The 11,350-nt window shown below is 40.3% G+C and overlaps 1 protein-coding gene across 6 annotated transcripts in view; it reads left to right on the forward strand.

The window, feature by feature from the left end:
- Positions 1-88: 88 nt before the first annotated feature.
- Positions 89-11,350, forward strand: part of Cep55 (centrosomal protein 55) — a 17,899-nt gene continuing 6,637 nt past the window's right edge. For 2 of the 6 annotated variants that reach the window (XM_031390206.1, XM_031390211.1), the window contains exons 1-4: positions 89-190; positions 2,593-2,787; positions 4,858-5,133; positions 7,319-7,387. In XM_031390206.1, coding sequence (XP_031246066.1) covers positions 2,605-2,787; positions 4,858-5,133; positions 7,319-7,387 — 528 coding nt within the window. In that variant the 5' untranslated portion in view covers positions 89-190; positions 2,593-2,604. The other 4 variants (XM_031390207.1, XM_031390208.1, XM_031390209.1 and 1 more) reach the window with 4 other exon arrangements.

Genomic DNA, 11,350 nt, shown 5'->3' on the forward strand with positions numbered 1-11,350 from the left:
CTCCCGCCTTCACTCAGATTGCAGGCCCCGCCCTCTCCCGCCTTCACTCAGATTGCAGGCCCCGCCCTTCGCCAGGCCGGCAGTGACGTGTCCCGCCCTGCAGCCGCGGGATTCAAACTCCCGGAAGCGGCGTCCAGGCTGGAGTTTGTCGGGGTCTGACGCAGCTTCGCGAGTGCTGTGTTTGTCTCAGGTAGTGAGTGGTCCCGGCCTTGGTCGGCGAGGGTGGGGAGGACAGCCGGGGCTCGCAGCCCCTGGGCAAGACTGGATCTTACGGGAGGAGCTTTGGTGACTCGGTCTCCGCTCGCTGGACTCGCTGGACTCGCTGGAATGCACGCTGGTCTCCTGAGAGACGCCACGCTGAGTGCCTGCCGGTCGACGTCCGGCCGCTCACCCTTTCGATTCCTGTTACCTTGGCGGTAGTATCACTTTCTGAACAGAGGTTCCCGAGAGGCCAGCGACCTGACCCAGGTCTCTCAGGTCTCTCGTGCGTTCAGCCTTTGCTCTGAGCAAGCGCTTCTCTTTGCGGTTTTAACTTTCCTGCCTCTTTCCTGGCCCCTCGTAGGTTTGTGTGATTTAATAAACGGAAATGCTTCTTTGGTCTCCTTCTGACCAGAATGACTTAGGTCCCTTCAGCCCAGTCAGAGATTTCCAACCAGCTGCCTTTAAGCTCTTGTATGCCGCCCCTCCCCCCAAAAAACCAAAAAAACAAAATACAGTTCCTTTGGACAGTTGTTGATTGAAAAAAAAATATTGGGAGCAGATAGTACTGACTACTACCTTGTGTGTGTGTGGTGAGTTCTGTGTCCCATATTAAACTTAAGAGAGCGCTTCCTGGAAGAGATGCCACTAGGACTGGGCAGAGAGGTTCTTGAGTAGAAGAGCTTTATGGTCGAATGGAATAGAAAATACTGGGAAAGGAAGGACGGGTAGGAGCAGGGTTGGAGCTGAGGAAGAGCGTGTGCTGGGTCAGTCTAGACCAGAGTCAGGAACACTAGTTTTTAGGAATCTTCTCCAAATGTTAGGATGCAAATGTCCTGAGGGTACTTTCGGACTGAGTTAAGTACTCCTTGTGACATCAGCAGAAGCACAGGGAGAAACTTTTGTGGTAGCAGGTTCCTAAGACACATTAACTGTGCATTTGCCTCAGCACATTGTACTAGCTGTTTTATTTGGTATTTGTCAAGATAATGGGCAAAAATCCAGGTTGAATGCATTAATATAGATTTCGTTCAAGTTTGTCTATACAGTTCTGTTGTTTTCAGGCTGATTTTATACAGGACAACCTCACACTCACCACCCTAAGTAGATCTCCTTAGATCGGTAGCTTCTAGGACTATGATTATTCCTCTTAGGAATAATCATTACAGTTACAGTTTGAGAGTATGTGAATCTTTTTCTTTTGTTGTATTGTTGTTGCCTGCCACACTGTACTGGAGGCTTCCTAGCATCAGAGACTATGTTGTCTCCTCTGTCTCCCATTGTTTTAGCCAGCTTGTATCCAATCCCGATTAGGTTACCTGGTAAAAAGACTTTGTAGTAAATTTTTTGTTGTTTGTTTAAACAGTTTTGTGAAGCCCTAGGCTGCCCTCTGTCACTATGCAAATGAGGTTGGCATGGCGGGAGCTCCTAGCCATCCTGCCTGTACTTCCTGGGTGCTAGGATTATTAGCACGCACCACCACAGCTCTGTAGTAATAGTTGACTGAAGCAAAGGTCTCATCTTCCTTTTGATGCCATAAGCACACTGCTGTCATTTTTATCTCAGGGCATATGAGGTAGAAAATGTTTGTTTTTTAGTCTTCCTAATGGAGAGCTATGTTATACATTATTTATATATACAGTATATTTTACTACACATCTGTCTGCCTAGAGTTTCTATTCTACATTTGCTTCTAAATTCTCATCTAGTACTATTAGCAGATGTGAAACTTGGCCTTACTTCATTTGCCCCTTCATTTCTTTCACCCCCAAATCTCTGAGAATTATACCTCTTTTTCTATAAATGTTTCCTGATGGGTTTTCTCACTTCTTCCTGCCATCCTCTCTAAATCTATTAAGACAGAGTTCAACTAGACTTACCTACTAAAACAGCTACATGTTGAATTCATGACTATCCACTCAAAATTAGAGTTTTTAGAGTATGATAGCACCTTGAAAGTGTAACGCCTGGGGACCCTTCCACTGATTATAAACAAAAACTTTCTGTTAATTTACAGATGCCTATAATCTCATTACTTGGGAGGCTGAAGCAGGAGGATTGTAAGTTCAGTTCCATCCTGGTTACATAGTGAGTTCCAGACTAGCCTGGGCTCCATTGAGAGATCTGTTCTCAAATAATGACAAATATAAGTATGCACATTATCATATTTTTAGAAGGTGGATAATTCCCTTATATCCACCACCTGAGAGTTTTAGATTCATTATACCCTAAAAAAAAATCTTCCTCAATTTTCTTTCTGGACCCCACTGATTTGGATACATCACTTCTATTTAGAGCAAAGTACATTATAAGGCCTCTGGCAAGCCTGAGATAGGAAAACTTAGACTTCAAATGCAGTTAAGTTTTTAAAAATTACTTTTGTATTTTTCACAGATCATTTCAAAGATGACTTCAAGAAGTCCCAAAGATTTAATTAAAAGCAAATGGGGATCAAGGCCTAGCAGCTCCAAGTCAGACACTGCATTAGAGAAATTTAAGGGAGAAATTTCGGCCTTTAAAACATCCCTGGATGAAATCACCAGTGGGAAAGGAAAAGTGGCAGATAAAGACAGAAGCAGACTTTTGGAGGTAAGTGGTCCTTGAGTCCTGTGAGGTGTACACATTCTAGACAGCAGTGTGTGTGGCTTTCCGATGCTACGCTTCTATTCTTCCCCTTGCCCTGGCTTAACTTGTTTTTTTAGGTCTAGAAAGCTGACCTTGAGTTTGGAATCTTAAATTCCTGCCCTGATTTGACTAACCTTTAGATATACCTTAGTTATTGCTAATTTTCTCCTTTAAAATGCAACTGAGTATGTGTTTTCAGGTTATCAGACCTTAAGTTGTTTTGAAAATAAAGACATCATGATTAATAGTTTTAAATATAATATAATATAATATAATGTGCTATGATCTGTTTTTCCCCTCACTTTTAAAAGATTTGTTTTATGTGTATGAATGTTTTGCCAGCATGTATTTTGTGGATCATATGCATGCCTGGTGCCTACAGAGGTCAGGAGAAGCCATAAGGTCCCCTGGAACTGGAGTTTGGGTGATTATTAACAACCATGTGGGTGCTGGAAATTAAATATGGTTCCTTTGCAAAAGCAACAAGTGCTCTTAACTACTGAACCAACTCTCCAATCCCAGACCCTCACATTTTTTGTTGTTATTGTTTTATTTTGCTCTTTCAGGTAGGGTCTCATGTAGTATAGGTTGGTCTTGTGAACTTGAGCTTATAAAGCTGAAGATGACCCTAAATTTCTGATTCCCCTTCATCCACCTTAAAGTACTATGATTATGTGTTTGTTGTAACATTTATTGAGTTTTTTCAAATATTGAAAACAAACCAGTAAACTAATTTGGCATGCATCATGTAACTTTTTGATAATTTATCTTTTAAAAAATTATTTATTTATTTACTTATTTTTTTATTTTATGTGCATTGGTGTTTTGCCTGCATGTATGCCCATGTGAGAGTGTTGGATCTCCTAGAACTACCATTACAGTTATGAGCTGCTGTGTGTGGGCTGAGAATTGAATTTATGTCCTCTGGAAGAACAGCTTTGTGCTCTTAGCCGCTGAGCCATCTCTCTAGCCCATTTATCTTAATTATATTAATATTATTGATAAAAATTTGTTATATGAGTCTTTTTTATTGTTACCACACAGTGCTATAGACTGGGTAATTTGAGTACAGAGGGAGAAAGAAAAATATTTAGGTGCTAAGTCCAAAAGCACAGTGCATCTGATAAGGATCTTCAAGCTGTGTTATCACATAGAATAAGGCAGACCAGCCTGTGAGTTATATGGAGGACCAGGGCTGAATTCATTTTAACTGACAAGTGACCCATGACAACCACAGGAATCCACTCGAGCTCTGTGCCCTCATGACTCCATCACCTCTAACGTTGTTGCACAGAGGGATCATATTCAAACAATAGCCTGCTCTGTTTATGATTGTAGAACATACTGGCTTACTGTATGTATTATAATATTTATTGGCTCTACAACTTGGAAGCGTTCTGTTTCCATGATTTTGGGGATGCCAAAGGACCCCCTCCCCTTTTAAAAATATAGTTGAGGAGAAAATATTTACTCAAATATTACATGATTTGATTTTTGTTTTTTTGCTAGTTCACTAACTATATAAAAAACAAAAACAAAACAATCAAATTTATACCCTTAAAATCTCCAAATTGTTTATCCACTTCAAAGTGTTAAATAGTGTTAGGGTTTCCTTGTAACTGTTTAGAACCCATTTTATCTTTCCTTTGGCTGCCCTGTTAGCCTTTTCCTACCGACAGTTTTTTTTTATCATCTTTCTCTTGACTCTTTCCTGTTGTGCCACAGCCATGTGACAAGCATTGCTTTAGCCTCCTCCTACCACCCTTGATACAGATGTTTTTTTCTCTCTCTGTCTGCCTATTTGGTGTGTATACATGTTAACTACAGCATAGATGACGTTAATGAAAGGGTTTGTGTGCCTGTGAGCTGTCTGAGCAGAGAACTGAGCTGGAGCTTCATCTTGTATTTTCAGTCCTGATCTTGTAAAATCAAAGTTGATTTGTAGTAAATACTTCTTCAATGTTTGGTGCAATATACTGTTTAGTGGATATTTGACCTGGCTTAGTTCTAAGGTTCTTCTTAGTTCCTATCTAGAAAATTCAAGTTCTTGAAGCCGAGAGAGAAAAGAATGTTTATTACCTCCTGGAGAAGGACAAAGAAATACAGAGACTCAAAGACCACTTACAGTCAAGATATAGCTCTTCTTCATTGCTCGAGCAGCTGGAAGAGAAAACAAAGGAATGTGAGAAGAAGCAGCAGTTGTTGGAGTCCTTATCCAAAGAGACGGATGTCCTGAAAAAGCAGTTGTCTGCCACAACGAAAAGACTTTCCGAACTTGAAAGCAAAGCCAGTACGCTCCACCTGTCACAGGTACTAAGCTTTCTTTAAACTAAAGTTTTTCCCCATCTGGTACAATTTATAATTCCTATGAGGAATGAGATTTTTAAGGTTTGTAAAGTGATGCAACACCTTAGTGCTCCTGCAGATCACTTACCTTTTTGTTTTTTGTTTTTAGTTGAGTCCCTCTTCCACAAATAAAAATAATTAATTTGGTTCCCTGCACTCCCCAACAGTGTTCCTCCGAGACGAATAGTCAGAAGACCATCCATGGTATAGCTACAGTATTCAAGATTTTGCTGAGATTTTACTTCAATAGTTTGCATTACATAAACGTTAAGTTGAAGTTTTTGGTTAGTTTTCATATTTGAGATAAACAGTTATCCCAGTGTATTTTTTATAACTGCATGTATTTTTCTTTCCCTCTTGTCTGAGAGGAGCAATGTCTCAGAAAGAACAAGAATCTGTGTAAAAATCAACTGGGTTTAAATCTTGGTTCTGCTGTGCGATAGCATGTAACTCTGAGCAGACAAACCCCTTGCTTCTCTGGCCTGAGAGACAGTGCTGGAGTTTGTCAGTCTCCTTGACTTTATATCAATAAAACTGGGCCAAGAGCACATATGATAATGATGGCAAGTTGCCTTGCAGAAAGTGGATATACTAAGTGCTTAGTTAATGATCAAACCTCTGGTTATTTTGACATTTGAGTATTACTAACAATTAGTAATACTACTCAGAAAAATAAGTTCAGTTGTGATTTCTTGGTGTGATGCTGCATTGGTTACATTTCCTGTTGCTGTGTTAAAATACTCTGATGAAAGCGGGTTAAGGGAGGAAGGGTTTGTTCTGGTTCCTAGTCTGAGGAGACCATTCCATCTTGGCTGGGAAGGGGGCCTGGCAGCAGGAACAAGAGGCCAGATGCTTACATTGCTTTGGCACTAAGGAACCAAAGGGAGAACAAGTGGAGCCCTGCCTATAAAGCTTCAAGGCCTAACCCCAGCAAGACTCTATCCCCATAGGTTCTATAGCCTTCCCAAACAACTCCAGTGTCCATACAAGTCTTTCCTTACAGATACTTAGGGAAAACACCAAGAACACCCAAGCCCTGAAAAGTAGGCTTTTCAGTTTACTGGCTAACCTGTGATTATAGCCACCTGGCATCCTTTATGGGAGAATGAAGAAAGGAAAGCTATTATGGAATTATGTTTTGAATTCTGTGAAAACTATGCAAATAGTGTTATTATTTAATATTGTTATAATCTCCCAAATCTGAAACTTTGTGAATGTTAACAAGTGGAAAAATTCACACCTGACCTCACATACCTATCACAGCAAGAAACCAGGCAGATTAAACAGTTTGTGTACAGGCTATGTGTATATGTGAAACATGGCCAGGCGGTGGCGTTGCATGCTTTAATCCCAGTACTTATGAGGCTGAGGCAGGCAGATCTTTCAGTTCAAAGCCAGCCTGGTCTACAGACTTAAGTTCTAGGGCAGCTGGGGCTATATAGAGAAACCCTGTCTTAGGGGGAAAAATGAATTTCATATTTAGAGTTTAGTGCCATCCCAAATATATTTCATTATTTATCTAAATATTCCAAACTCCATACAATTCAATATAAAACATTTGGTTCTGGTAAGTTTGGGAATCCTCAGCCTATGCTAATATAAAATGTCTTTAACAGTTTGGTTCGTTTATTTGAAATAGCCTAGTTGTTTGACTCTTTGATGAAAACTCAGTGGGCTATTTGTAGGCACTGAAGATTCTGGGGATTGGGGATCTAGGAAATTTCAGAGTAAAATTAGATCTGAAGTCTCAGGGGTTTCTAGATTGCTTAGGACAGTGGCTTTCAACCTTCCTAATGTTGGGACTCTTTAATACAGTCCTCAGGATGTGGTGAGCCTAACCATAACATTATTTCACTGCTACATCATAACTGTAATGTTCCTACTGTTATAGATCATAATGAAAATATGTTTGGATTCGAGGATTGCCAAGGGTGTTGCAACCCACAGATTGAGAACTACTGGTTTAGGAGACTATCCAGGGACTTTAGTGGTAGTTTACCCCTGGTAATTCTTACCTGGCTTGGTGGTTCACCAGTAGTAGAGGTGTGTTTGGGATTCTTGAGAAATATTTTGTATTTTTATGGAACTAAGTATAATGAAATTTGTATTTTTAAGTTGATGATGTCAACTACTGTTGGCTTATTTACAGAGCATGCCTGCAAACTCCTTCAACTCATCAATGAATAGTATCCATGAAAAGGAAATGCAGCTGAAAGATGTAAGTTTTGTTGTTGTTTTGTTAAACAATGGGAAAAAAGGACTAATTCATATATTTTTTAATTTCATAGAAATTGGAAGCATTAGTGTTATGATTTAAAAAAAAAAAATCTAATGAAGAGTCAGGAGAACTGAGTGTTTAAGACCATGGGGTAGAGAATCTGTAGATTGCAAAGCCCTGGAACTCAGCTTCCAACTAACTACCTTAGCAGCATTCTTCCTTACCTAAATCTAACATGCCCAAATCCTTGCTTGGTATAGTGCAATTTAATTTGTGCTTCTTTTTGTTTATCTGTTTGATATATATTGAATGGAAAAAAAAAGAATAAAAAGGAAAGGAAGGGAAAGGGACATGCCTGCTCCTAGGTTTAGTGGAGGAGAAAGTTTATTGTAGATAAGAGAAAGCATAGCCAGAGGCAGGGGCATCTAGGAGCCTGCAGAGTGGTCTTGACTCTGAGCCACTTGAGAAGAGGGGAGGGGGGAACAGGTGCAGCATCCAGGAGGCCAAAGGTAATAAACAAACAAACAAATAAATAAATTTTTAAAAAGAAAAGAAAAAAGAGGTAGGTAACCAAAAAGTCTGGATTATATTGGGTCCACTTTGATATGTTAAATAGGCACCTCTGCTGGTGGTCTGCGGTTTGAAATCTTAACATTATCTTCCAATCTTTCTCCAAGAACAGTTGGAATGCAAACGTGGTCTGTGTATACTCAGTAGTTCTCCAGAATTAGACATGAGGTTACTTTAGATGTAACAGAAAGCTTTATTATTTCTAACTTATAAGTGGATAAGTAAGTTTTGTTGGAAATTGAATAAACCGAGGTCACAGGATTATCTGTATCTTTTCAAGTGTCAGATTAAAATATATGAAGTATAAAGTTGTTGATATAATTATTAGATCACCAAGTAGCTATTCTTATTACAGAAACATGGTGTGTTTACACTGATACCTGATAAGTCTGCTCTTAAGTTTTCTGTTTTATTTAATCTAGCAAGTGTCTCTTGAAGTCTATTTGATTTTCAAAAGAACAATTTAAATATCTTGAATATCTATACCAGATGGTTTTGTACCTTTATCAAAGTATTTATCTGGAGGTAATTGAAATAAACATAATAGGTCCAGGGGGGGATTCTGCATTTCCTGAATGCTGTTGCTGTTGGTCCAAGGGGGCACACTTGGATTATTCCTACCTTCTGAAGAGCTCCAGGCTACTCAGCTCTCTGGTTTCTTGAAGATCTCCCCAGATCTTTGAGGAGGAGGAAAATTATCCTTGGGAAACTTGGAGAGCAGGAAAGAGACATTCATTCACTCCTCAGTAGATACTGGCGTGTTTGCCTTGTGAGAGCTTGGAAACTGGCTCCATCTCAGTTCCCGGGTTAATGCCTCAGGAGGCTTATCCATAAGAATTAGTATTTGTTCACGTAAAATAAGCTCTAGGGATGTATGAATATGTTTTCCAAAGTATTCAGCCACCATTTAGGTCTATCAGACATTTTGAAATAATTAGCTGGTAATAATTATTAGATTTCTTAAGATACATAAAGGCAGAAAGAGAAGCGCATCTGACCTTAGGGTCCTCCCTAAGGTAGACAGGGTTGTGTGTGTGTTTGAGTGTGATGATCTTACCCATGTGGATGGGTGCATCTTCTACTCCTGCCACTTTAGATTCAAAGAGGCCACAGGGCCAGTGAAAAGTTCCTAGAGCTTTTGGCAGTAGGCAAGCTGAAAATTCCAGGAGTTCTCAGCCAATCTTAGCTAGTGGAAACTCTTGGAATCTTTTGCAGATATGGGGATCACCATGATAATGGGGATTCTGTGAACCCCAGACCTAATTGGGCACCTCCAAGTTAAGTCTCATGGATTACCTTGTCCCATCATTTTGCTATACTGTGTGGTGTTTTGGAGAGGGCATGGACCCACCCCTGTGGATGGTTATCCATATATCTCATACCATGCAGGCAGATGGGATACCCATGGAAAAGGTGGCTCAGCTGTTTTCAGGGGGAGGAAGTGACTATCATGTGCATGTTAAGTTCCTTTCCACAGTCCTTTTCTTCTGGAGTTGTCTTGCTTGGCTGCAAAGGAAGCTGGGAAGTGTAGTCTATCTGAAGGAAACTCTGAATAAGGCCATAAATTGTAGTTTTCTGTCAGTGGACCCTACACGGTAGTGGATTGTCCTGGACCAGAGACGAACGGGACCTGTGGACAATAAGCAAAGAGAAACCACACCAAATAGATGTATCAAGGTGTATCTTTACTTTGGGTGCAGAGTGTTTATATAGTAAGGCAAAAAAACAAAACCAACAACAATCAGACTTTTAACATAAACATGAGACTGGACAAAGAGAGACTAGCAGTCTGTTTACAACAGAAACTTTAAGTGTGAGTTCTGACAGAACCGAGCTAATTGTCAGTCTTTGATCTCCGGCAGTCAGCTTTTCGCTCCACAGGTGGGCAGCCCCAGTCCCGGGCCTGCCTGGGCACTCTTTCACTTTTGGGCCAAGCAGCATACTTTCGTTTACGGGAACAAGGGAGGGAGACTACAATAAATGTTGCCAAATGTCAGAGCTATTATCATTTTTGTGTAAACTATACCAACCAGATAACCAGTGGAAGGTAGTAAGACCAAGAAATGGTCTTAATGTTACAAAATTAGATTTTCAAACAACTTAGAGGAGATAGGTAACTTTTAATTTTTTTAATTTAGAAGATATAAATAAACTAGTTCTAAGAATGAGAATGATACATGTATCCCTTTTATATTCTTTATCTAAATTTAACCGTTCATGACATTTTGAAGCTCGTTTTTTTATATTTTTCTTCTACCTCTCATCTACACAAATATACAAAGTATTTTTTTCCTAAGCCATTCAAGAGGGAGCTGCATATATCTGTAATTATTTAGCCCTACCTACTTATGTATTTCCTATACCTTAAGCATGAGCTTAGTAAATTTAACACGGACATAATACTTTTAGTTAACCTACCTTCCCTTATCCAGTTTTATCAATGATCTCACATTTTTCATTTTTCTACCACAGCTCGAATTTTGATCTGTTTTGAAAATGTTGTCCACAGAGTACTTAGCACATCCCTGGTCAAACGTGCAAGAACATTACCCTTCCACAGTACTTCATTTGTTTGTTTGTTAAGCTTAGACTTTTTATTGGTAGTTCAGATGGGTATGTTGAGTGCATGCCTCCTGTGTATATAGATGAACAGAAAGCCTGAAGGAATAGCTCATGTGACAACGTCTCCATAAATGTAAACCCACTATCAGTGTTCATTGAGAGTGTTCTAGTCTGATCAGATAGTTTTAGAGAGGAAAGGGTAGATGCGAATGAACTGGAGAGAAAAGCAATGTTTGCTTGTTGTACCAAAAGGCAGGACCTGTTGCTGTGTCCTGCATCTCTCCCCCCACCCCCTTGGTGCTGACCTGTGGCTGCACAGTGCGTTAGTTAAAAAGGAGGCATCATATAAATGAGATATTTTATTGTAGGAAAGAAAACATAGATTGGTCAAGTAGAGAGAAGGAGAAGGAGAGGAGAAAAGGAGGAGAGAGAGAGACAGAGAGAGAAAGAAAGCGAGAGGAGCAAGAGAAGAGAACAAAGCAGGAAAGAGAGGAAGAAGGCAGGAGAGAGGGAAGAGCAAGAGAGAGAGTAAGAGAGAGAGCGAGAGAGAGGAGGGGGCAAACCACCCCTTTTATTGTTTGGAGCGTGGCATGTCCGGCTGTGTTGTGGTCAGATGATTGGGGATAGGGTCCAGCTAGAATGCTGGGAGTTTGGGGCATTGTCTGCCTGATAGAGCACTGCTGTGGGCCGGCCGAACTGGGCCTCCCTCAACCCGCGGGAGAAACGGGGGTCCTAGTCAGGTCGACAAGGCGTAGGCGAAGAGATGACGGCAGAGACGACACATGAAGTATAAGATCTAAATGTATTTCTTAGAAATGGCATCAGACTTTT

The sequence above is a fragment of the Mastomys coucha genome, unplaced genomic scaffold (genome assembly GCF_008632895.1).
Source record: "Mastomys coucha isolate ucsf_1 unplaced genomic scaffold, UCSF_Mcou_1 pScaffold21, whole genome shotgun sequence".
Classification (NCBI taxonomy): domain Eukaryota; kingdom Metazoa; phylum Chordata; class Mammalia; order Rodentia; family Muridae; genus Mastomys; species Mastomys coucha.